The sequence below is a fragment of the Scomber scombrus genome, chromosome 14 (genome assembly GCF_963691925.1).
Source record: "Scomber scombrus chromosome 14, fScoSco1.1, whole genome shotgun sequence".
Classification (NCBI taxonomy): Eukaryota; Metazoa; Chordata; class Actinopteri; order Scombriformes; family Scombridae; genus Scomber; species Scomber scombrus.
Genome location: NC_084983.1, coordinates 25805841 through 25833465, shown reverse-complemented (window position 1 = coordinate 25833465; position 27625 = coordinate 25805841). Strand labels below are relative to the sequence as shown.

The 27625-nt window shown below is 39.6% G+C and overlaps 3 protein-coding genes across 4 annotated transcripts; 2 read left to right on the top strand and 1 right to left on the bottom strand.

Annotated features, from left to right (window-relative positions):
• Positions 1–1082: 1082 nt before the first annotated feature.
• On the top strand, positions 1083–7234 carry LOC133994586 (claudin-4-like). 2 transcript variants are annotated; one of them, XM_062433912.1, is made up of 2 exons: positions 1083–1570; positions 5709–7234. In XM_062433912.1, exons 1-2 carry the CDS (start codon positions 1083–1085, stop codon positions 6361–6363), a joined length of 1143 nt encoding a protein of 380 aa, XP_062289896.1. In that variant the 3' UTR covers positions 6364–7234. The 2 variants fall into 2 exon arrangements, with proteins under 2 accessions (XP_062289896.1, XP_062289897.1); XM_062433913.1 differs by having other exon boundaries at positions 1083–1715; positions 5941–7234.
• An 8072-nt stretch (positions 7235–15306) lies between these two features.
• Positions 15307–21144, top strand: abhd11 (abhydrolase domain containing 11). The gene is made up of 6 exons (XM_062433098.1): positions 15307–15528; positions 17320–17455; positions 17856–18029; positions 18201–18371; positions 18616–18797; positions 19063–21144. The coding sequence occupies exons 1-6, from the start codon at positions 15401–15403 to the stop codon at positions 19196–19198; spliced, it is 927 nt and encodes a 308-aa protein (XP_062289082.1). The 5' UTR covers positions 15307–15400; the 3' UTR covers positions 19199–21144.
• A 424-nt stretch (positions 21145–21568) lies between these two features.
• Positions 21569–26290, bottom strand: bicdl2l (bicaudal-D-related protein 2-like). Its single transcript, XM_062433474.1, has 6 exons — positions 25600–26290; positions 24919–25038; positions 24663–24821; positions 23455–23537; positions 23200–23320; positions 21569–22184 (listed from the first exon to the last, which is right to left on the bottom strand). Exons 1-6 carry the CDS (start codon positions 26125–26127, stop codon positions 21837–21839), a joined length of 1359 nt encoding a protein of 452 aa, XP_062289458.1. The 5' UTR covers positions 26128–26290; the 3' UTR covers positions 21569–21836.
• Between the last annotated feature and the right edge of the window lie 1335 nt (positions 26291–27625).

The following is a 27625-nucleotide window of genomic DNA, read 5'->3' as shown; positions in this document are numbered from 1 at the left end:
TGAAAAGTTAATGAATATTGTAGTTTGTGTCCTAAATTCTCAAGACATGAAAACAAAGACACTGTTTGACCCATTTTTCAAAGCTATAAAGAGCACAGTGCGGACTGGATACATAATTACACATCCATAAAATATATCTTTAGTATGTCAAGTCTGACATTAACTCATATTTTACTGTAACGATACCAATAAACTGTGTAACCCAGTGGAGATGCTATAAAAGCTATAACGTCCTGTTTGAATCCAGCCTATAAAAACACAATAGACCACAACGAAACTAAAGAGTAAATGGAAAACAGAAAACAGATACATGCCTCTGTCCTCATGTCTCTTTTAATTTTCTTCTGTCTCTTTCAAACACACTCCCACACTATGCAAATATACACATATGCACACACACACATACTGGACACGCTCACATGCATTCACCTATCAGAATACATGTTTGTATATCCGTTACACTCTCAGGTGGTCACCTATCAACCACATAACAAGCTCTGCCCTAGCCACTCATTACCTACTGACAGCAATAAAGCAGACGCACCCAGAGCTACCATGAGCAAAAGGTTAACCCATAAATATACTCTTTATTTGAAAAAGCACACAAACGAGCACCCTCACACCCAGGTGGTAAATGAGGCCAATGCCCAGGACTCACCTGATTGGCTCAGGATGGCGAGTGATGTCATCTCTTAGGAGGGCCTGACCACTTTTGTAATAAAACAATATACAGATAAGGGTCATCAACTCCTTAAGAGCAGCAGACCACAGGAAAACAATATCTGAGTGGTCACGTACAGGCAGCAGGGACGTTGTGTTGGTAGAGGAAGAACGGCGTGACGAACCGACACTTCTGGATTCAGCAACAAGTGCAGCAGCTACAGCTGGAGGAGGAGGCATACCTGGTGGGAGGAAGGGTTGACAAAGAGGAGCTTGTAGGACAAAATCAAGAAGGCCTTCAAATACTTGCTGGAAAGTAAAAGGGGGAAAGGGAAAGAAGGAAAGGAAGAGGAACCAAGAAAAGAGAAAACACAAATAAAAGAGCGTTTGATCCACAGAGAGAACGCTTGTCTGGGTGCACAATGGTGTCTCTTGCACTTGAACTGACCGGCATCAGTCTTTCAGTGCTCGGCTGGCTGCTGAGTGTGGTCAGCTGCGCCTTGCCGATGTGGAGGGTCTCCGCCTTCATTGGCGCCAACATCGTCACAGCTCAGGTGTACTGGGAAGGCCTGTGGATGAGCTGCGTCTTCCAGAGCACGGGGCAGATGCAGTGTAAGGTCTACGACTCCATGCTGGCCTTACCTCAGGACCTGCAGTCTGCCAGGGCGCTCACCGTCATCTCCATCATCCTGGGATTGCTGGCTCTCCTCATCTCCATGGTGGGAGCGAAGTGCACCAACTGCATCGATGCAGAGGGACCTAAAGCCAGGGTGATGGCTGCCTCCGGTGGGGCATTCATCACAGCAGCTCTGACCCAGCTGGTGCCCGTCTCTTGGTCCGCACACACCATTATAATTGAGTTCTACAGTCCCATCGTCCCAGAAGGCCAGAAGATGGAGATCGGGGCAGCGTTGTATCTGGGCTGGGCTGCTGCGGCCCTCCTGCTGGTCGGAGGGTCCATCCTCTGCTGCAGCTGCCCCCCACAGGAAGAGAAACCAATGAGGTACAGCATGCATCCGCAGAGTCGCATAGCATACTCTGCCGCTCCGAGGTCTGTAGCCCAGAGCTCGTACAACAGGAGGGACTACGTGTGAGGAGGAAGACATTTTAACATTTATCCTGCTTGTTTGTACATTTTTCACGAAACGTGTATATACCTGTAACTAAATGATGATTACATTGGTTTAACTGGAACATGGGTGGGCGTGTTTTAGGGTGGGAAGGGTTTGTGAATATTCAGGATCATAAATGTGAGTAAATGTAGGATTGGAAGCTCCACATTCGAAAGGTAAATGACCAAATATGGTTAAAAAAAAAAAAAAAAAAGCTCTAAAAAAATATGATATATTACATATTTATTATTTGTGCTCATAACATTTGGGTCCTTTGTGAATATTCCTCATTGTACTGATCAGTGTGTACGTATTAAGTATCATACTGTCAATTATTGTAAAGCATATAAGGACACTGTTGTGACTGAAAGGAGAGCTTTTTCCTTCCTGAGGGAATATTATTTTTCTTTGTTTGAACACAAAATACAGACACAGAATCACAAATGTGGAACTACAGAACTGAGCAAAATGGAGCTCACTCTGGGCTCCAGAGCGAGGTCAACATGGCGGAGCGGACTGTAAAAGAAGTTATGTACAGTCAGCGTTGTTGGATTTTTTTTCATATGGTGATATGTGAATGACTTCATGTGTTTCACAGTGTTTTATGTGGCTTTGTTTAGACATTTTCTACAAAGGTTGAAACTTTTATATGACATATCTTTTGTTGTTCTAATTGTATGTGTTTGCCAAATTGCCATAAATGATCGGAGAGTTTTATCAAAATGAATTCATTTAATTATAATGTAATAAAGATCTGTTGTGAAACATTATTTGGGCCTTATTTATACTGATAAATAAACATTTTAAAATGTTTCCATATAGTAAAAAGTCAAAGAGAAGATGAACAATAAGTTTACATTTGTACCTTTATTGTGTTTTTTAATATTTAATAGAAATTTTGGTTATGTTTTGAAGTTGTGTTTTCCTCAGAAAGTGGAATTAAATGTTTTCAGAAACCTCAGAGCTGTATGTGACAGAAACTGTTGGAAAGAAATCGAATGTGAGCGAAGGGAACTTCCTGATTTTTTTCCCCTTGCACTTCTGTTTTGTTTCTGACTCAGCATCTGAACCACAGATACCAACTTTTTCTTGTTTTGAATAGTCAAATTGTTTCTTCTGTGTTTTGGCAGATATGTTTTGGTGCAGCAGCCTGTGCACAGAATATTACTACACATGACCTGTTTCTGCACAACACTGAATAAAAACCCTGTTTAACATCCAGGAAGCATTGTATTAATTACAGTCTGTGAACATAGACACTGCAAATGTAAACGGGTCAATGACGTATAAGGATTTACAACAACTCAATTGTAGAATAATAAAAACAAGCATATCTAATGCAGTAGTTCAAACATTCAGAATGTTGTGTACCTGAAGATCCATATTACAATTTGAAATTAAGTGATTTTAGTGGGTTTTTCAAGATTAATTGGCACTGGCCTTAAAAAAAGTCATGTGGTGCGACCATGATTCATCTTGAAATAAATTAATTTACTTAGCACGCTTCACATCTTTCAGTTTTCAGTAATATAAAGTGATTGGAAACAAAGTATTTGCATTTTTTTAAAAATGTTTGTAAATGATGATCTTTTATTTATATAAGATATTTCAAGATGAATCATGGTCGCACCACATGACTTTTTTTTAAGGCCAGTGCCAATTAATCTTGAAAAACCCACTAAAATCACTTAATTTCACATTATAATATGGATCTTCAGGTACACAACATGCTGAATGTTTGAACTACTGCATTAGATATGCTTGTTTTTATTATTCTACAATTGAATGTTGAAAATCCTTATACGTCATTGACCCAAACACATCTTGGTGTGTCTTAGTTGTGGCATGCATTCTTTCACTATTATAATAAATGACATGATTTAAAGTAAAATGAAGGTATATAAATATAGATCTTTACTAGCAGACGAGAACACTTTAAATTCTCTTTTCAAAGCACTAATCTCACATCTGTGTTTTGGTAACACAGCCGGCTGGTCAGCACAGGTTTACTGATACAGGTAACCTACAGTTTACGGCTGTTATCAACTGATGTTGTTACAAAAACACAAAAACAAGAAACTAACGGATAAAGATGCTGATGATGGGATGACAAACATAGCCTCACTGATTTCAGTTTTCAGGTTTTTTTATGTGTTGTTATTTTTCTATCTTTGTGATAAAACTATTTTGGGCTTTAAATAAACATATTGTATGTTGCAAAAACATATATTTGTGTGTATGACAAAAACATTTGATAACATTGTTATTTAAACCTGCACGAGACAATTCATGTGCAGTTCTAAAGCTTTTAATATATCAAGAAATTAAACTTTGGAGATATACACTATAAGCAATTCGGGACATTTTAATTTAAAGGACTTGTTCACAATGTCAAAGTCAGGCACCCAAATGAACACTGAAAATATTTTTCTTGATGAAAATTATTGATTGTAAAATCCTTCATCCTGTTCATACTGGTCATTAAGAGATCCAGTCATAATGTACTTTCAATGTAAGTGATGGGGGACAAAATCCACAGTCCTTCTGTACAACAATATACTTAAAAGTCAATTTTGGGGGAATTTGATGGCATCCAAATTAGTCAAATGAAGTCACTATGTTTTAAAATCACAGTGTTTTTAGTGCCAAATTCCCTCTTTGTGTTATGATCCCTCTGTTGCAGCGGAACAGAAAAGCACTATTCAAGTACTCCAACTGTGGGAGATATTCACTTACAATAAACAACAATATATAATAATTCCTCCAAAACAAACTATTTTTGATGACAGCATACTTTTTTCCAACAATTTATTATTTTACTCATGTCCTCCTGATCTGATTTTTATACTCAACCACACGTGTGTCCAAGTCTGGTCAGAGTAATGAGTTTAACCGATACTGAGAAGATCAAGCTGTCTGTATGCTCAAGGTGTCTGAGAACTGGCCCATTATGTGTTCTCTGCTCATATTTACTCTGGGTGCAGTTATTCCGGTTTTCCACAGAGCTTTGGGATTGTTTTCCTTAGCACCGAATCCTGACTGTTTAAGAAACCCACACGATGGAACCAGGAAGTAACGAAAGATCAATAGTAGCAAAAGAGTGACTTCTCTCATAGGCTGAGTGTGAGTTTACCCACAACAAAGCTTTCTCAGTAGCCAGAGGCTGGATCCATATCTATGTTCCCCCTTCTGGTGAATGAGAGTCAGCCTTTATATTTAATCAACAACATATTTGTTGTTTAAACTTCTCCTTCCCTCTCAGCTAAGAGGATTTATGTAGTTAGACCTCATTTTAAAAGCATTATTCACTGTACCTGTAATACACATTACAATGTAAGCACTGACATCATGTGCAACACAATTCCTGAGAGAAAAGTGAAAATCATTTGAAGTAAAGAGAGATCCACCTTACCTGTCACCAACCCCCAACAACCACACACACACACACACACACACACACACACACACACACACACACACACACACACACACACACACACACACACACACACACACACACACACACACACACACACACACACACACACACATACCCTTCCTCCATCACATCCTTCCTCCCCCACCCTGCTCTTCCAGCTCCCCTCCTCCACTGCATGTGAACAGGTGGTGCGGATTTGTGTGTGTGTGTGTGTGTGTGTGTGTGTGTGTGTGTGTGTGTGTGTGTGGGTGTGGGTGTGTGTGTGTGTGTGTGTGTGTGTGTGAGGGTGAGTGTGTGTACGACGACGACGGCCTCCTGCTGACATCATGACTAGAGGACTCCTCCTCACTCACCTGAGGTATAAAGTATCTTTGTTTCCGTGGCAGCATCTCACAGCTACATCACACCCTCCTACAGGTGCTCACACGGGAGGAGGCTTTACTGCGACCTGAAAAAAAACAGCTTTTGTCACAAAGCGTTTTGTCACAAAGAGCCAGCATGTCGATGGGTATGGAGATTGTGGGCATTGCCCTCGGAGCCATTGGATTTATAATTGCAATCGTTACATGTGCCATGCCGATGTGGAAGGTGACGGCCTTCATCGGAGCCAACATCATCACTGCTCAGACCATCTGGGAGGGTTTATGGATGAACTGTGTCACCCAGAGCACAGGCCAGATGCAGTGCAAGGTCTATGACTCTATGCTGGCCTTGCCTCGGGAGCTGCAGGCCTCCAGAGCGATGATGATCATCGCCATCATCCTTGGGGTGCTGGGGGTTTTGATCTCCATTGTCGGCGCCAAGTGCACCAACTGCATCGAAGACGAGCCATCCAAAGCCAAAGTGATGATCATCGCTGGAATCTTCTTCATCCTTGGTGGCCTTCTGGTCCTCATCCCTGTCTCCTGGACCGCCAGCGTCATCATACGTGATTTCTACAACCCGCTCCTGACCAACGCACAGAGGAGGGAGCTGGGGGCCTCGCTCTACATCGGCTGGGGGGCCGCAGCCTTGCTACTGATTGGTGGGGCGATGCTATGCAGCAGCTGCCCGCCAAAAGAGAAGAAGTACAAGCCGCCCCGGATGGCCTACTCAGCTCCGCGCAGCACCAGTGCGGGTGGAGGAGGGTATGACAGGAAAGACTATGTATGAACTGCCCTGATGTGATTTGTAAAGTAGGATAAAGTGAAAAATGTTCTTTGTTAATTGCACAATAGTGTTTTTGTTGTTTTTTAATATTTGAAACCACAGGGTGAATCCCTCAAAAGGACTCCGACATGAAGGGACGCGTGTACAAATATTGATCTTTCTGCTTTGCCTTAAATGTTCATTTACATACATTTTAAAGCCTTTCCTCTGCTATAATCTCTTGTTGCAGAGGCTCTCATTTTCAGAATATGAAGATGAAAGCCTATTTTCCAGTGAAATATACCTTTATTCTTCCATATGAGCACATTTTGTACTAAAATCTGTCTGTGGCATTATGTGACTTTGAAAAACCTGCTTTTTGTGCGTGTCGCTCTGTCATTAGCTGTTGCCGGCCAGTGTCACGTTTCACTGAAACTTTCAGTTAAAACGACAATGACAAGGAAGAACCAGCTCTCATTTTACATGGATTTGGTTGTGTGATTGTTCAGTGTGTGCATGTGTGCGTGTGTATGTGTGTGTGTGTGTGTTTTGCATGTGATATTTGCTTAGGAGAGTTTCTGCTGAGACTGAAACTAAAGATGGATCCATGATATGGCTCCAGGTAACAACCTTATCCTCTTCCTGACAGTTTCAATGTTTGAGAATATAGAAGAGGTTGTTTCAGGTCTGTTGTTGTGTCCATATGTGTAAGTTTATTTTACATTTCTGTAACTAAACATATTTGTAATGTGTTTTAAAACCTATAACATGTGTCTGTGTTAAAGATAGATTTTTAATGTGCCTTATTTTCAAAATGTTTTATCTTTTATATCTATCATAAACAGCGACATGGATGGTCCTCTGTACATCAAAAATAGAGCCAAAGGACCTGTTTAGTGTGTGTGTGTGTGTGTGTGTGTGTGTGTGTGTGTGTGTGTGTGTGTGTGTGTGTGTGTGTGTGTGTGTGTGTGTGTGTGTGTGTCCGGTGTGTGTGTGTGTGTGTGTGTGTGTGTGTGTGTGTGTGTTGCATGATATGACCCCCCGGGGGAACAAGCCTTCAGCAGCTGTAGGATGTTTGTTTCCAGATCAGCAGGGTGTCAGTGTGAGTTAAGAGGAGGTTTGTGTGACTTATTGAATATTTTGTGTCTTTTAAAAATACAACTTGATCTTAGAGTTTCTTGTTTGTTTGTTTTTTTGTTTAGTTTTTTTACTTTGGTGTTACTCAAACACTGTTAAAACTGTTAAATGGTTTGTAGTAGTGCTTTCAGATTTGAATAAAAGCCATATTAAAACAATTGTGTTTTTAATTTTTCAGTTTAACCTTTTTAAGGCACTAAAAATACAGAAGTTACACAGCAAACATGAGCTTCCAAAACAAACAAGGATAAATCTAAACCAAACAGTCTGAAAAGCTGGAAGTTGGGTTTGGCTTTAAGAGTTGGGTTCCTTTGTGTAGCCAGAGGTAGAGCTGAGTTAAATGCATCTATCAGTTTACCATAATGCTTGGGTGTGGCAGGTAAGCTGCTATATGACCTGCCAAAGATGAAAAAGCATTTACCTTGTCTATTATGATTGTAGCTGCAGATTCACTGACAATGAGGTAGTTCTACAAAAAATAAAGATAAAAAAAAGAGTAGATCGAAAAAACATATTTAAAGGACAGGTTCACAATTTCTCTCATAAAACAACAGTGACAACACTCACACATGCTGTAATAATCCTTCTTATTCATACTGACCATATAGGAAAACCTCTGTATTTTCAACCTGACGACAGATTTTGAAATGAGTCCAGTACAGCAATACTAGAGCTGCACCACAACAATGTATCTCCACTTAAAGTTTCGCTAAAAGAAGAACTCTCGATTTGAAATCTCATGAGAGTTGAGTTTCTGTGATAATCAGTTAAATATTCAGCCATGACTTTAAAAAAATCTTTTAGATAACACTAAGCCAGACTTTCTGTACTCCAGCACTACAAACTCCTCACAACATTCCTAACTCTAATTCTGTTTTGGGTGAATATGTTCATGTGGGCACCTGATTATTGATTTAAGACAGTTTTGTGTAAATGCTGAGTTACAGCCTTAAATAGAAAACGCTTGTTCAATTTCCAAAAAAAAAACAAACAAACTAAAGGTAAACTTTCTGTTCATGCAATCTTTTTGAAATGTAGTGATAATAGGAACTCATGATCCACCCTCTACTGTGCACATCAGTCACTATAAACTAACTTAAGGATTCATCTCCGACTTTTTCTGGAATAATATTGGCCCCCTTTTTCAGTTAGAAGAAATTCATCACTGTACATTTATAAAAACCACTCAATACATACATATACTGTACATCTTGCATTTGTTCTTCAGTATAGAAAAAATAAGCTTAACTTGATTTCACATTCAACTTGTTCTGTTTCAAACTCAAAGCAGAAGTTGGTAAAAAGCTGTTTCTCGACTCAGATCGTGATTAAATAAAAGGTTGCAGCAGACCCAGGGTCGCTGTATTTCACTATTTGAATCTTTTGACTGTCTCTTGGTTTATAAAAAGTATGTTAACATGCTGTTTAATAAGTGATAATACTAAAGTGGAAGTGAAAAGCAGCAGTTGGAAATATGAAGAGAATCACAAGAGCCCTTTGTTGCACCTTCTGCAAGAACCCAGAACTAAAATATCATATTGTGGTGCCACTGTTATGTAAAGTACAACCTGTACTAAGAAAGCAGGTGAGATTTAAATGAGTAATCAATACTATCTTTATTAAAGCAGAGTCGGCAAATGTCAGAGAGTCACACGAGGGTTTTAAACCACTAAGTCACAAGATTTTTCAACCTTATCTGTAGAAAGCAGAACTAAAGGTGCTTTACTAGCCTTGAAATGCTCACTGAAACCTCTGTCACCAGGTTTTACCAATCAGCCACGCACGCACACACACACACACACACACACACACACACACACACACACACACACACACACACACACACACACACACACACACACACACACACACACACACACACACACACCTTTCCATTCCTCTGTAATCTCAAAGGATCTTTATCAACGTGGGTCACTGAGTGGAATTTGACCAATTTGACAGAAAAATGGCCGCAGCTAATGAACTAAAGAACACAACATGCTAAGAGTGAATAAAACACATTATGGAATTGATTTTACCAGAACATATGGGCAGTGTGTTTCATTACTTGTGTGAGAGAGGAAAAAGTTACAAGGAAACTTTACTATCTTTTTTTATACAAGCTTGATGCTGCTCTGCATCTCAAAGTCTTAAATCCATATAAGAGGCTACTGTTGAACATCTGGTGTTGGTTTGAATTCCTCAGACACAAAGAGAATAACACTTCTTTATAGGCTCACAATCACAAAGGTGAAATACATTATAGAGGAGATGAAGATACACATTTCTCCATCCATAATATATCTGAATCTACACTAGACTTAAACATAACTAAGCCAGAAATCACATGATACATTATTTGCAATTGATAACTGACCTGTTTTTTTCCTTCAGTAGAAATTAAAGAGAAAAGAAAATCAGTCATTCTGAGAGAAATGATCCCGTCCAGTTTGACGATAACAGTATAAACACAAATGAGGAGTTATTTTGCAGTACTCACAGGCTTCTCTCTGACTTCTCTTATTAAAAACTATATGGAGCAATAAACAGACACATAAGAGAAAAGGGCATGCATGATTCAGATCTCAAAATGGTGTAATTTTGATTTCAAGTATTCCTTACTGTATGTATGTCAGATAAATGGCTTGGGGGCAATAATCTAAGAAAGACATGAGACAATGTGTGGAGATATAAATGAAACATGAAGGACAATCTATTATCATGCACAACATCTTTTATTAGACATTTAAAAGAAATACTAATAAAACATGTAAACAATCCATCCAAACCAGATGTGCACTGAAGAGTAAAATGGAAAGTATGTGCTGAACATACCAGCAGTGTTTCCGCTCCATTTACTCAGCTGTGATGCACCATGGCATTACAAACAACACCACCACAGCTACATAGAAACCACCAGGTTTTTCCCCTCCATTTATTTATTCAGGGAAGTTTCACTGAGAGGCAGCGTCTCTTTTTTGCAGGAACGCCCTGATCACATTCACACAGTCACACACATTCACAACTGGAAGCTGCTCAGTAAAAACCTCAATCTGATCTGGCGGTCACTGACCAGCTTCACTGGAGCAGTTGAGGTAAAGGGCACCTCAGTGGGAGTAATGAGGGAGGGGCAAGTGCTGCTTTTTCACTTTTTCTCCACTCAGATTTATCCCTTCTGGTCACAAACTCACTGATTTAACCCACAAATTACATAGAAAATTAACAACTTGTATCTTAACTTTGTTCAAGCTGCACAAACAAACAGAAGTCCAGTTCTTGGATCTTTATACAGAATCAAATGTCAAGTTTTAGTTCCTCAATCTGCACTGAAACCTAGTAATCAGATGCCCATGACCCTCCCTCTAGTGCCACCTCAGGCCCAGCAGGGCATCTGCTCTACAAATAAAGCTCTTGTTTAGAAGGTATTTTAAATGTTCTCAAAGCAATCAATGAGAAACTGAATTTTATATTTAGATCTCGTTGTGAAAACATTACTCCGCAGCGCCAGTAGTGGTCAAAAGCTCCTCTTCCTTTAATGTAGCTTACATCTAATAGATGATTTGATCAGTGCTGGAGTATCTCAATGTAAAGTTCATCAGTGTGAACATAATGAGAACGATATGACCAGGTTCAAATGAAAAAGTCAAAGCAGTGTTATGATGAGGTAATACAGAGAACAAGGAGCTTTTGTTCTCCCAATTCGTTCCACAAATGTCACTAATGGCACATTTGAATGTCAACTTCTCTTTCTAGCGAGCGACATGTGGAGTTGACAGGTAGCAGATATCTCGCAAACAAGATGATGAGCAGACAGCAAAGTCCAACAGGTATCAGACAGTATAATCGTGGGTTATCACTGATTTTTTTAACCTCAAGGATTGATGGACTGTAAAGTTGTGTAAAGCAGATAAACTGATAATCTGTTGCAAACACTTCAGCAGGTGTGTGTCAGTAAGTCCTGTATGTTGTATTTTAGATATATTATTATCCATTACAAAGCCTACAGGACTACCAAACAAGATAAGTAAAAAAATACCTGAATGTAAATGACCCAAACACAAAAATAAACCTTTTTTTAATACCCAGTCAGTGCATAACATATTTAGATATTACATTTAAACTGGAGGTTTGAGCCAAACATTTTTATGTGGGATGTCCATATTTCCTTCCACTGGCCATTGTTCATACTGAAATCCACCAAAATCTACCAACAACATGTGCATATATAGACCTGATATGTTGCTTTCAGGCTAGGAAACCCATAAACTCTCTATTTTGTTGATGTGTTTTTGTTATAAACAAAAAATCATCTGCATAATCAATATCTTGTCTGTTGCTTTAGCGGTTTATTGTGAATGGTTTGCAGCTGGCACAAAGATACTGACTCTGATGTTGACAGATGTTGACAGGCCTGTAGTGCGTGCCAGGACTGCTGTGAGGACGTCAGGATGTGGTTGTTGTGCACTGGGAACATTCCTTCCCTCTCTTAAGAGTATCCCGAGAACTCTGCAGCTCTTATCAGGGAGCTTTGAGCCGTGTGTTATGTCTTAATGACTCATCAAACAATTTATATCTGTAAATACAGATAAATCGGGGTTTGTTATGAAAGACTAAAATAGTGACTAATTGGATGGAATTTTTTTTTTTGATAGCACTATTTATATCTGACTCTCTTTTAATCTCAGGATACTGGCAACAAATCCTGTCTGATGAAAGTATAAATATTATATGTATTTTTACATTGTAAAGACAAAGTGCCCTTGATTTATAAATATGGCAAATTTAGCAATTTGTTGGAACACTAAGGACAAAAATCATGTTGTGAAGGGCTTAAAGTTGCATGTCAATAGTTTGTGCATCAGGTGCATCAAAAACATTAATGGAGGTGTTTATTATCTCTTTCCAAAGATTATTATTGATCACCTTTTAAACATACTGAATATTTCCAAAACCCCTTAAATAACATCTCTAAACATAACTCCATAAATAGTTTGAGTTAAGTTTAGTTGAGTTTTAGTTCAACAGTGACACAGACACTGAAACTTTCGGTGCAACAGTCAAAACAGAAGTATTAGTGAAGCAGAAGTTAAACGTCTCTTATTGTGTTTTGATGGATGTGGCCGAAACCATGACATAACATTTGTGACATTTAAAAGACGGTTGTTGTTGTTGGTATTAAATAATGATGCACTGGGACATTTGCAGATACTTTCAAAACTGTAAATAATCCTACAAATTTGATTGCCTTCTTTGCATATTCATTTTACAATTTTAAGGTGCCTTTTAACATCTTTCCAGGGATAACAAATGAAAAGTGGTTCAGTTCTGGCCCATTTACTCTTATGTTTTACTCTTTTATGTAACCACATGGCACCATTTAAGCAGGTAAATAAAACAGTATTATTACTTTGATGAATTACTCTTTATGTGAATATTGGTGAATGTTTTACATTTTATGAAGAGTAACAAAAGGTTGTGCCAAAAAAACTTTAATCCTTCATTTTAAGTTTGGCAAACTGGTCAAATACTTTATTCAAATACCATTCAGTTATTATTCCACTGTAACAGATTTTCTCTTATAGATAAATAATGTAAAAATGTGTGTAATGTATGTGTGACTGTGCATGTGCAGACATTTTCAAAAGAGCAGGCTGGGAGCAAATACTTTATTTGCTGTCGTCTGTGTAGCATGAAGAAGAGTTGAGTGTTTGCTGTCTGGACTCTCAGCTTCATTACACAATGAAGGAGTAAAACCACTTGAAGCACTTGAAGATGCAAGGTCAGCAGAAATCTGTCCTTTTCCAAGTCAAATGGAAGAATAGTCTTAACTTTAAAAGTCTGTGCGTGTGTGTCTCATGTTGATATCAGTTTAGTTTCAGGCATTAAATAGCCTAATCTTTGTTTGTTTTGTCTTGTTTGTATGATATTTATATTTATAACACTTGATTTAAAATCTATATAAACCTTTGACATATGTGTTTGGTTAAATTATTGTATGTCTATTATCAATTGAACTCTTGAAATTGAAATCTGTCATTATGAAGCAATTCTCCAACTTGATGCCAATTAAATTACCAGTTGAAATAAGTCAAATTGTTTAAAATAAAGGCAGCATAAAACATAAACAACAACACCACTTTCACCACAGTGACACTAGATTGAAGAACGATGATGTTCAGTAGATTCCCTTTTTGGTATGTAAAGGATAAGGATGTAAAAATGCACACTCATCCCCCGGTTCCCTTTTTCTTCTCTATGTGTACCATGTCCTCCCCCGGGCCTCTGTCTCATGCCATCGCTATGGAGACAGTCCACAGCATGCTTTATCCCAGCAGACACGTCTCCCATAACAATGAATGCTCGGAGACACAACGAGGGAGGCTTCAGGTTCTCCAAGTCTGGAGACTAATGGTTTGTTTTTATGTTTCTGTAGATGACGAGAGCCAGCTGCACTGATCACAAACCACTGATGGGATAAGGTTTGAAACAGGACAACAAACAGACTCATTCTTTTACAGTACAGATGAATAAAGCTTGTATATACATTTCCTTGAAGCCATCATAACTTTCTGAGCTCCACTGAGATGAGTGTCTCAAATTCATTAGTATGTTATAAATATGGTGTTATCTACAGGCAAGCAGAATGCAGTCCTGATAACTTACATACATGTTTTTAAAAATACAATTCACATAAGTAAACTCTACTGTTGTAAAAATTCAGTGAAACTATATAAAATGTAAAATGTCTTATATTTCCCAACATGGTGTTAAAACCATGCTGTTGGTGGTGATCAAACGTTTCCCACATAGTGACACTGTGACGCCACTTAGTGGCTCAACACAGAACTTTCCTCTCACTTCTAAAGTTTTTTATTTTCTTTTTTTATTGCCCAAAAGCCAAGTGCACGCAAATGTCCAAATGGTTGTCCATAAAAGAAATCAAGAAAGGTACAAAATAAATAAATAAATAAAATAAAATCAACATAAATTGAAAGAATTTACATATTTACACACAAATTCAGCCCATTGTTCTTCCTGTTAGCTGGGGACTTAATCTTAATATAAACACACACACATCAAACTAAATCTATCATTTATCATAAAATCTAGTTGTAGTTTTTTTTTTTTTTTGCTTGAATACACCAGCTTTGACAGACATTTTATTGAGTGGGTACACAATTATACATTTACTAGCCTATGTACAATATGTAGCCAGCTCTGGACGACCAAATGAAATAAGATAAGATTTGTCTTTATTGTTCCCCCGTGGGAGAAATTCAAATTGACACAAGCAGCATAGTGGGGGGGGGAAATAGCAGCGTAAGAGTGAAAGAAATCAAATTAATAAAATACTATATACAGTAAACAATCTCTGTGTAAATAAATAAGCAATATATAAATGTGCAATATGCAGAAGTTCCTGAGATTATAGACGTGTGCAATGTTCCTGTGGTGAATGTAGTAAGGATAGCAGCAGTCTTTTTTAGTGGGAGTGGGAGATACTGGGAGCTGTGGTGTTGTGCAGTCTGATAGCTGATGGTATGAAAGAGCCTCCAAAGCGCTTTGAGGCACATTTAACTGGTAGTTATTGCAACAATGTAACGTTTGACGAGGGGTCCCAGGTAGACTTTTGCTTTATTTTAAAGGGTCAGGGGCCATTAAGGTTGAGGACCACTGCCATAGAGGGTAATCTGGAGGGAGCCTAGGAGACAAAACTCAGGACCAGGAAAACTCAATATCATGTGCGTCATACGTCATGACGCACAATCAGCTGTTGACAGACGCTGAAGCCTCCTTCATCACTCTCGACCTCCGGCGCTTCTCATGCACCGCACTCCCACTGACTGAACCTCCCCTGTCATTGTGGCAAATTTGTAGAAGCACATGCTGTTTTCGACGTCCCGGTAACGGAGCATATGCTGCCATGAGCGCTTTGTGTCGCCTGATCCAGAGAGGGCTGCTGTCGAGCGGCCGGTCGTCGTGTCGTTTATTCCCCGTTCAGCAGGATGTGTGCGGGGTGTCTGCCGTGGTCCGGACCGCCAGCTCATCCAGGTATCCCTTGCTAGCTACCCCGGCTAACTTGATGCCCTCAGCCTGCCTGAGCGGTGGGACGGTGCTGTGGGTTTGCGGTGGTTTGACGTTTAACGGATAGTAACCGTCGGAGTTTGTCACAATGACGTCTTTGTTACGTCGTTAATAACCGTTAATTTCATGACGTATTTTTACGTCGTTAATTTCATGCAGTTTGAATGACATTCAAACGTCTGTTAACGTTAGCAGGACGGCGTTACCTCTGTAATACTCGCTGTTACACCGATAATCTGAGCTAAATAAACACAGATGCGCTCTATCTCCTTTCTTATATTTTATCTAAGCATATAAATCAATGTAAAAGTGTTGTCATTGTATATTTGGTGTATGGTAAACTCAGTATGATCGCTCAGATGTTAGGTATGTTAGGTATGTTAGGTAGCTTAGCTCAAACTAGTGTGGCGTTATATATTAAAAAAAGGATTACTTATATTTAATCCACACCATCTTCATAAAAGAAAAAAGATATTATAATAGTAATTATATTTTAAAAAAGCCTCTCAATATGATAGTACGAGTTATTGCAGGGCATTAGCTTTAGCATGGATCATTCAGTGTCAGTCTAAATACAAGCTAATGCTATCCAATCTGTATTTTTTAAAAGACACATTTTAAATGCTAGAGATATTTTCCTTTCCAGTTATTAAATAAAACCCAACACATCACAGACTGTAGGGTCTTTAAATGCCGTCATAGAGGTCAGTGATGAAAGGATTAATCAGTTAATGGATTGACAGAAAATAAAATGTTGGCAGAGGATAAATGTTTCTGTCATTGAAGAAGCCAAATGCTAAACATTCATTGGTTTCTAACTTCTTACAATGTGAAGATTTGCTGTCTTTGTAAATTAAATATGTCATTTGACAGACACGTTTTTCACATTTTATTGACTGAACAAGTAAATAAAAACATAAAATAAATGAAAAATAATAGAATGATTAACTGGAAATAAATCTCTGCTAAGGCCTCTCTGATATTGTCTCACTTAAACTTGAACATAAAAGGTTCACAAAGGCAGTTTTTAATCAGGCCGAGTGTAATAAGATGTTCACATTTATGTGTCCTACAGGGCTGCAACTAACTAACAATGATTTTCATTATCAATTAATCTTTTATTTTCTCAATTAATCTGAAATAGTCATTTGATCTTTTAAATTGTTTAAAATGTCGATCACCGTTTCCAAAAGCCCAAAGTGCCACCTAAAATATTTCTTTAACAATGAGTCAAAAGGTTCACGATAGTTAACAATTACATTTCTGTCATTCAGCTAAATGATTTACCAACTAACTGTTCCAGCTCTTGCGTCCTTCCACTGTACGTTGTTACATTCACATCTACAAAACCGACTTGTGCAAATTCCACATCCATTAAAAAAAAAAAAAAAAAAAAGTCAAGTAAAATGTTTTTTTTTTTAAATAAAACATTTTTCTACTTGTGGGAAAAGGATGTATCTCTATCTGCATTGTTACCTGATGTACCAGCAGGTGGAAGCAAAACAGTTTCAACCAATACAGTCAGCGAGTGTTTTAACAATCCTGCCACTGTCCTCATCTCATATCCTGCTGCTCTGCAAACTATTTCTCCCTTTGACTTAAAGCTATTTCATCATCATTACCACACTCTGAAGGTTTCATTGCTTACCAGAGTTTTATTACTTAGATGTATTCGTGTTTCTACAGGCACGGTGAGATAACTCTCAGCTCAGATATAAAAGTCTAACTAATGAACATTTCTTCCCTTTTTTTTTGCAGCACTGTCAACTTGACCTACGATGTCTTCGATGGGAAGGGAGACAGTACTCCTCTGGTGTTTCTACACGGCCTGTTTGGCAGCAAATCTAACTTCCACTCAATAGCGAAGTCCTTGGTGCAGCGCACAGGCCGAAAGGTAATGCAGTGATGAAGACACCACACCTGTCTGTTGCTGAAACAATAACAAGTCATTTTGTTCCCAGCAGCTTGACACGAGCCAAAAAAAATAAAAGTAGGCATGGGAACGTACAATCAGCCAGTGGTTACTAGTTATTTGATACAACTCCACAGCAGTCTGTACTGTCTGTTGTAATAAATAGTGATAGATAACCTGGCTGTTGGTTTGCTTAAAGAAAGTCGTCGCCTCATGTGCACAATGCAGCCTGTGTTTGTGCTGTCACTCCTCGCCTGATCCGGGCTGTACGCCAAAAAAATAGACAAGCAGGATGCAGCTGACATAAGGTTCTTGTGTGTGTTCCCCTCTGAACCCCCTTCCCCCCCACTCCAAGTGTCCTAACTGTCCTTTGTCCAGTTAGGTGCTGACTGTAGATGCCCGTAACCATGGTAACAGCCCCCACAGCTCAGTGTTGACCTATGAGGCGATGAGCGGCGATTTGAAACACCTCCTCGCCCAGCTGCACATCGAGAAGTGCATCCTCATCGGCCACAGTATGGGAGGGAAGACGGCCATGACGACCGCCCTGATGCAGGTTAGCAGTCGCAAAATGTCACCATGAATTTATCATGACGCTGCAGTCCCTTCGCTGCAGGTCACCTGACCTTTCTCACTGTACTCTCTGAGCTGAGTAATCCTCCTCAGGTCCTCGGCTCATACAAAAATGTGCTCGTTTGTGTCTCTCCTCTTCCGTCTCCGTCCGTAGCCCGGTTTAGTGGAGAAGTTGGTGGTCGTGGACATCAGCCCTGCTCAGACCACCACACGAACAAACTTCGGATTTTACATCAAGGCCATGCAGGACGTGAAGATCTCCAGTGACCTCCCGCGCTCCACCGCTAGACGGATGGCTGAGGACCAGCTGCGCAGTTTGGTCAAGGTCAGCACTCCTTTTTGATTTCATACCTGTCTGCGTTGATCTGGAATAGGTGTGTGTAGGATGTTCTTCAGCACATGAAACCCAGGATGTAAGTTACTCTTTGTGCAGCATTAGTTCATCAGGAATGTCTGCTGTGTTTTTCCAGATGGTTTATTTAGTGGCATCTTTCTTGACAAGTAGTTTCCAACATCTGACATCACAAATGTATTTAGTTTTTAAATGAGTCTGTGGTCCTCTCTCTCAGGAGCACTCTGTGCGTCAGTTCCTGCTGACTAACCTGGTGGAGCAGAACGGCCATTACGCCTGGAGAGTCAACTTGGAGGCCATCTCGGCACACCTTGACAACATTATGAGTTTCCCCAGCTTTGAAACAGTCTACAATGGACCCACGCTGTTTTTGGGTGGAGCCAGTTCGGCTTATATCAGGTATAAAAGTGAATCATCCTTCCTTCTCCTCTGTTCTCATACAACCGCCATCTACTTGATATTTTCCTCCTTCCTTCTCTGTGTCTTCAGATTAACCTCTTTTAAATATTTGATTTTACATTTCTTTATTTTTATTTGTTTATATTGCTTCTGAAAATGTATTTTTACCCTTTTCCCTTATTCAGTTTATCTGCATGTGGTTGTTTTGTTTGCTTTTCTGTTGCTTTTATAATTTCTAACCTCTTCTTATTCACTTCCGATCCAGCTCCGATGACTACCCAGAAATCCAGAGGCTGTTCCCGCTCGCTGACATCCAGTACATCCCAGATGCGAGCCACTGGATCCATGCAGATAAACCTTTAGACTTCATCAGCTCAATCAGCTCCTTCCTACAGTCGTAGCCGCCTCCTGCTTTTAACGCCTCCGAACTCTTTTGTGCTCAGCACGCCTTAGTGTCCCCTCACTGAAACCGAAGGTGAGAATTCAACAGCTTCAGCGAGAGCCAGCGGAGTCTTTATTGATGCTAATATATGCCAACACTGGACCAAACTTACCCTTTTACAGCAGTCAGTTCTTACCTTTTAACAATATCAAACTTAGTTTAGTGTAATGTAGGTGAATATTTTTTTGTTTTGTTTAGTCTGCCAGACAGGTAGTGTTGCTAGGTCGGCTGGTCTATAGATGTGTTTTGATTTATAGATTGGTAGGTAAAAAAATAGTAGTGAAAATATTCCAGTTTAACATAAGGAAGATGTTTTGGAGGTGATATACTAATCCAAAGAAACTCTCATTTGCACAGCGCTTTACGTCGATACATTTATAGCAGTGATATAGAGACGTGGCTTTAGGCCAAGTACAATGTGGCACTGCTGAAGTGGACCAGCGATAAGATGGTTTGACGTGAGGGTTTTGACGGCACTTCAATGAAACAAATACTGTATCTGAGAGGTTCTTCATGGGCAGAAGTGAAGAACATGCAAAGCAGAAATAGTCCAGGGAACGAAGGCGTTTGGTGTCATGTGTAAGGAGGTCAGAGCTCTGCAGAGAGGCTGAAGTTCAGAGTTTATGTGTACAGATGGTTTGTTTTAGAAACAAATTTTAATGTTGATCACAGAGTTATATTCAGTAAGCTGGTCTTGGGACTTTATCTCTCACATCCTCTCCTGTGTGTCTTCTGTATATCAGAGAAGAGGATTTACAGTTTGGTTACCGTGAGAAAAGCTGGTTATATTTCTATGCTGACATAATCATGTATGAAAAGCTACAAAACGGTGTCGTCACAATCTGTTTCCTGAATATCTCAGGTTACAAATGGATATGCTTCTTATTATAAACTCTTCTATTATTCTTCTGTCTGTCCGGCAACGAGCCGTCGTAATGTTGTTGTGTCTTTGTATTTGGTCAGTCCAGTCAGTGTTTTGATGGGAAAATGTTTTATTGATTTATCTCACTTATCTTAACAACTAAAGCGCAAGGCTATATGGGTCTCAAATATATGCTGCAACAGTGTAACTTATCTAACTGTAATAGTGTTACTATCATTTCAGTTTCATGGGGTTGAACAGTACAGTCCAGTAGTGAAAACTGCCATCTGTTTGAACAAGCAGGGTGTTGTAAACATGTATGTGCCTCTTTTGTCGAGCGCTCCTTTTTCCATTTCTGTAAAACTTGATTGAAAAAAAAAAAAAACCCATTTTCTTCTACAACACTAACTAGCAGACTTAAGATTGGCAGCTGGGTTGCCAGTTCTGTGTGGATTTTCTCACCAGTAAGATGAACAGATGAGGGTGTATTCATTCTAGATGTTTACTACAATCAGTGTTTTATGTTTTGTCTAAAAGTCTTTAAAGGATTTAAATGATCAGAAATAATGTTTCAGTTAGGAGAAGCACCCTCATCCTCCTCCACAGCGGGACACATTGGTCTTGTCGCATACTATGAATAGATTGTCGGGGGCGAGGGTGGGGGAGTCGGATAGCGCTGACATTTGAATGCAGGTCCTGCTTCGGCTTCTGTTGTGTTGCAGTGGGATTAAGATTATGTCAAAGAGGAACTTTGTGTCAACGATATGAAAAAAAAAGTGAATTTATTCAATCATACTGAAAATGTAAAGACTGTAATGATCTGTTCAGGATTGTATGTTGTTTCATTTTGAGCATGCCTTTTCACTTGTCATCGGGTGTGAGTTTGCTGTGCTATAAACGTCTGAGTTTGTTTAACGTGTCACAGCGGTGGCACTCATTGTAGATAATAGCATATATACATTTTAAATGTGTGCAAGATGCATATGAGTGGATTATGCAGTATTAAAATGTACAAACTGATATACAATAAACAGAAAAATGTCTCCCTTTTTTTTTTCTTCTTTTGAATCTTGAAAATGCAACAAGTGCAAATAATGAAGGATTAAAAGTGATTCTGAGGGATCAGGATGCGATTTCATAAAACACACCACAGTCCGTCTTTACATAAGAATTTCATTTATTTACAAAATGTCAATTAACAATACTCAGGAAACTGACAATTGTTAGTGTTAGACATTTAAAAGGCTCATTCACAATCAGTTATATTGCACTCATACATGATGATATACGACAGTCCAGAGCATGTATTTCCCCTCCACACATTTTTTGAAACAATAATAATAATGTGCCTGATGGTTTTTCCACAAAAGAAGTTAAATTGTTTTGTTAAAATATGCAAAATAACACCTACTCCTTCCCCCTCGTTAAAAATACAGAATCTAAAAATATGCAAATATTGTGGTCGATTTAAAGTTCATCCTCAGTGCGCTGTGGAGGCTTCAGGTTTCACACTGAATCAGGATTTACTTCAATCTAGTTGTGATGTTATAAATCCTGCTCGTATCTACACGTGTTAAACTCAGATTTAATGTGAGCACAGAGCGGCAGATGAACCGGAAAACATTTTTCTAGTGTCAAACTTTGCACTGAAGCTCAAACACCAAAGCAACAATAAACAAAACCAGTTTTTCGAGTGGAGGTCAGAGATGAGAGTCAACGAGATGTCATTCAGGTTTCAATCGAGCGATACGACGTGGAAGCCGTCTTTCTCTCTGCTGCACTCTGCCGGCTGTGAATCCTGGTCTCCTTGGCGACCGGTCGTGCCCCTCCTCAGCTTGTAATTCCACTTGCGCAGGGAGGCGGTGGGAGCAGGTGAGGACGAACCCGCCAACTTGGTGATGAAGATTTGGTTCTTGTTGGTTGTTGGAGGGACGGCGGGCGTAGTCAGAGGGAAGTTGGGCGGCCGCTGGTTGACCGGCTGCTTGTTTCTCCTCAGGAGTCCGAGGCGTGACGGCTTCTTCTGGGCCTGCTCTGCCTCCTGCTGACTCTTCAACTGCTGCTGGAGGATCAGCTGGACGTCCTCCTAAAGAAAAAAAACAAACGGGCTGTTAGAGCACAAGAAAGACTTCAACCTCAAACATGGAAATGGTGACGATTATGGGACAGAGAGACGAGATAAATATGCTGATGAGCCAGATTTTGACCACATTAAATTTAAAAGAGCTGCTTTCATTTTCAGACTCAACATTACACATTACACTAATAGCATCATTACTGGAAAGTGTCCTCTATTTTATATAATGCAATAATCTTAACACTGACAGGAGGAACAAGCTGCAGGAAACAGTGAACATGGCCTCCAAAGCAGTAGGCTATGTATGATGAAATCTAAAAAAGTAAAGCTGAACAGTGAACTGAACATTTGAACTTTTACCCTCAGAAAAAAAAGTAATAGATTACAGATATATAAAAGAAATATCTACAGGAAATCCTTTTGTCCTGAGTGCTGTCGAGGTAAGAAATGAAACAAGGAACTGGCAGGATTATGAATTTGTTTGCTGAGACGATTCACACAAATCTCCACATTATGGACAATAAAGTTTTTTTGCATTTGTATCGCTACCACTGCAGCCAGCACTAAAACCTGAGAATAATCTAATGCATTTTTTCTTTCTAGGTAAAATCAGTTGGGTATTGATGTGTATAACTGCAGCTGTAAACTCAGTTGTGGTTTAACACTGCAGGAGACCAGGCGCTCAGCAGATGAGCTCGTGGGCTCGGGGCCAAAACACTGTGGCGGGACACCAGCTGGCAGTGAAGCCCCCCACACACCCACTGCATGTGCTGAAAGTAATGTGCATGAATTTTAATTGCAGTTTGTGTTGTGTGTGTTTAACGGCTGAACGGCATTCCAGTCTCTGAATGTAACGTGTAGCTAATTATGTGTGAGCGTGTGTGTGTGTCCTACTTTTCTAAACTAACACCTACATTTTCTGAATATGACGCCGCAGTTTCATGTAGATTTTTAGCGGTGTACTCTCCCCTCCCTCGTCATTTTAGTTATTACTGTTGAACATTACACCTCGTCTCAGGTTTACCTTCCAGGCTTCGAGCTCCAGCGACAGCTCCAGACGTTTCTGTACGGCCTCCAGCAGTTGGTTGTTCAGTGACATCATCTCCGTCTTACTTCTCAGCAGCTCGGCCTCCATCGCCTTCTTCCTGTAAGGCCGAACAGAAAGAATGACAAATCCTTTCAAAATAAACTAAGTGTCTTTTAGCTTCCCTGTTTCCTTCCTTACATCTTGAATCATGTGTTATTTAGAGGAGGTGAGTGTGATGGTGTGAGTACTCACTTCTCTATGGCCTCATCTCTGTCCCGTAGTGCCTGCTGCAGAATAGCACCGTCCTCTGCTCCAGTTCCTTTTCCAGATTTGATCTTTATGAATGGACAACCAAGCAGGAGAGTGAGATTATGTTTTGATTTAAAAAATAAAAATAAAATAAAAAACCTATTGATATTGTTGCCTTAAAGGACAAAGAGGTTTCTGTCTTAAAACAATAGTCAAGTGCCCAAATTAACATTAAAATAAGTCTGTATATGTTCATACTGACCATTAGAAGATCTCTTCATAATTAATTTACATTTTAATGTGATGAAGGACAAAATCCACAGTTCTGTCCTCCTTCTGAAGCTAATATGAAGCTTCAGTCATATCAAATAGATATTTCTCAATGGCAGATATCCACTTGACATGACTAACTAAGACTGCTGAAGCCTCATATTAAGATTCAGATAAACTTTTAAATGACTGTGTGGACACACTGTGGATTTTGGCCTCCATCACTTACACTAAAAGCACATTTAAAGGGGATCTTTTAACAGCCAGTATGAACAGGAGATATTGAGAGATTGCAGTGAGGAAAATCTCTTCCAGTGTTTATGTAGACACTTGATTTTTGTTTTAATTAGGACTTTGCTTTAACCTCAATGACTTCACTCACTCTTATGTGTCTTTTAGCAGGATTTATATCTAACCCCAACTGTCAGTCACACACCTCGTGACTTTCTCTGAACTTCTAACATACAGTAATTACCGGAGGGACTCAAATCACTGATACCGTCACATGTAAACTTGTCAGACCACATAGCTGAGCTTTTTAAGACCTGAGTGGAGGAATTAATCTTATCGGAGAAACAATAAGAAAGATGCTTCAACAATATGAGGATACAGAGCCCTCTAACGTCATTGATACACAGCATTGATATCAGTTTTGAGGCCTCAGGGTCTGTCATATTTATCTACCCTGTTGTGGATATACAACATTTTATCATTTGTAGGTAAAGGTAAATACAGTTAAATTGCAGATGAGTGGAGGTTTACAGTGTAATAATGGTGTCTATCTATAAATAATTAACTCCCTTTCCTTTATTCACACAAGTATATGCAAAGCAAACATTCCTCAGAGTAACATGTCCACTAAAAAGGAACGTAAACCAAGATTGCAGTGATATAATAAAGGTGAGGGATTTGATATGAGTGCATGCAGACGCTGCTTTTACCTGCTGGGTGTTGCTGATTGCCAGTTTGCGGGCCACATTCTGCAGCTGGGCCAGTGCAGCGTCCAGCCGGTTTTCTCCATTAGAGGATTCAGCTTGGCTGGATTCAGGCTCTGTTAGCGGGTGCAGCAGCCTCAGAACAGACAGAACCTCCTCTGTGACCTGTGAGATGAATGTGGAGATAAAAGAAATTATAGAAACACTGCAGATTTGTACTGTATATATGTGTGTGTATGCTCTTTCTGTGCGTAAACCTTACATTCTCTCTGTGTTGGCTCCATCCCGGTCCATCTCTGCCCTCCTGCAGTTTGTCCACTTGGGCTTTGAGCCTGATACTCCGTCTCCGTGACAACTCTACTTCTCTGCGCACTTCTTTAAGCTGAAAACAATAAATGTTCTGTCAGTACAATTTAACAATGCATGACACTCCTTTTTTGCTGTGTGGACATTCGTAAGCCCGCACATAGAAAGTACCAACCTCATGACATTTTAACGCTATGTAAATAGAAACTGATAAAGCAGATTCCTGAGTGAAACTGCAGACAAGAAATGCAGTCTCGCCAGCTGAGAAGTTATTCCTCACTTTGCAAACATGCACAACTGAATGCTTTCATAGAAACTCACCTAAACACACACTGAGCAATGATAAACATGGTGCAAAACACCATATTATACTAACACTGTTTTCATCTTTACGCTCATAACCACAAATCAAAGTCTGTCGTCATCAGGTGATAATGTGTCATTGTGTAAAATCATAAATGTGGTTCAAGGTAAACTGATGTCAGAGGAGCAGACAGGCTTTGATCATATTTCTTTTTTTTATTGGTTTTATTGTCTCCTCTCAGGTCGCCATGTTTGACAAACCTGTTTGTAGTAGAACAGCTTTAAATTCATGTCACTGTAAAGACATTCAACATCAAAAACACTGTTATCCTACCGTGTCTGAGACGTGTCCCAGCGTCCGGCGTCTGCCGAGCGGCCTGCCACTCTTGATCAGGTCTGGTAAAGTCCTGTCTATGTAGGGACTCCCACCTTCACCAGATGAGGCTACTGACTCTGAGGACAGATCCCCTGAACTGTCTTTCTCCTCTCGCTGACAGGGGCTGTTGTCCTCCTCATTGAGCTCCTCTTCATCCACATCTTTTAAGCTCAGTTCAGAGATGAGACATGTGTTGATGTGCAGCAGATTGGCAGAATTTCCTTCATCTATGCCATCGCAGGCTAAATCCTCCTGCTCGGCATCATCCTCAGGTTCTTCTGGATCTTCTGGCTCCGGTGCAGTCTTGGAGACTTTTGGTTCTTGTTCTGTTGGCAGAACTGTCGGTCTGTAAAGTAGAGATCTGCTCCTGAGTGAGTTCATCTGTCTGTCCTCTACTCTGCTCAGAGAGGAGTACAGCTGCTGACTGGTGGAGAATCGAGGTTTCATCATATCGTTGAGGGATGAGAAAGGTTGAGAGTAATCCATGATCAGTTCGGTGGAGAAGTCGCAGGCAGAAGCGGAGTCAATAAAACAATCTGAAGATACTGTCAGGCCGGGTGCATGAAACTCTAAGAAGTACAAACAGGGAGGAGTAGGACGGATGACAAACAGAATGTCTCCAAACTGGTTTTTCCTGAACTGTGTGCGTTCTCACAGGGACACGGCATGACATGACATGATGTGATGTCACCGGAGGCCGTGGCTTCATGTGGATTGTCTGGGTTTTTCTTCCTCCTTCTCAGTCGCTACACAAACACATGACGTGCCAACATACCAGAGCTGCAGGGTGACAAAGGGAGGAGGAGGGCCTTTTGTTTCCTTTAATACGACCAAATTACTCCAGACTTGACGCATGTTACCTGATTTAAAATGCTCTCTTTGTCAGGCAATGTAATAATTTACAGTCAGGGTCAAAGGCAGTTATACAATGAAGGCAAGTTGAGTCTCAATGCTTTTAACTTTTAAGATTCTTTTTTTCCCATCTGATAAAAAGTCGTGCAATGGAAGAAAAAAAACGACTTTCGCTTAGTCATCGATTTAATTTTAACTTTGTGGAAATCACCAGTTGTAGTCATACCTTGCAGTTCTTTAAAGTCATGGAAAAAGGGTAATTTTTTTTTAGTGACAATTTTCCTCCATACATGAGCAGAGATGAGTCAACACATCCTGTTGAAGCCACTGAATACTTCAACAATAAGAAGCTGGATTCAATTTGTATCTGCAGGCACGTGAGAGTTGATTTAAAGGTTGCAGCCAAAGTACATAAAACTATTGCACATTATCAGTTATTTTACCGTCAATTAAACAAGTTACTTCCTGTTTATTTCCTTATTAGAGATTGCCAGTTTCACATTGTTCTGTTTCCTCACGTGGCCCTGCACATGGTGACATACAATCTCATAAAACTAACTAATTATTATAGACCTGTTTTCCTTCTCTGTGAAAGTAGGTCACGTCTTAATTGAGCATCCTTCACGCAGGTGGAGCCAGTCTTCAAGAAGTCTTCACGTGCAGCAGTGTTTTGGTTTGTTGAGTGCAGATCATGACCCACTGATCACACAATCAAACTTAATTTAAGTATGAAGGTGGACTGTGTATGTAGGAAGAAGTCTGTGCCAATATTTAAAGATCAGAACATGTCTTAATAAGGCACCTTAGTCCATAATGACTCAGACCTTTTTCTTAAAATAGAAAACTTTTTGCCAATGATGTAAAACAATGTCACTAATTCCCTGAGTTATTTTAGTAATATCTATTTAAGGAATATTAGTCAATAGCAAAATCTGATTATAGCACATCTCTGCAAGAAAATGGCTCCAGAGTTCATGAATCTTCTACAGACGAGGTGATTTATATTCAAAAAAATTGAAATATGGTCACAGTGTTCAAAGATTTATTCTGTTTGTTATTTAACTTTCTTTTCAGGTTGGGGGGGTGTTTTCAGGATCAATAAAAAAATGTAAATCCAACACTATTAAACTGA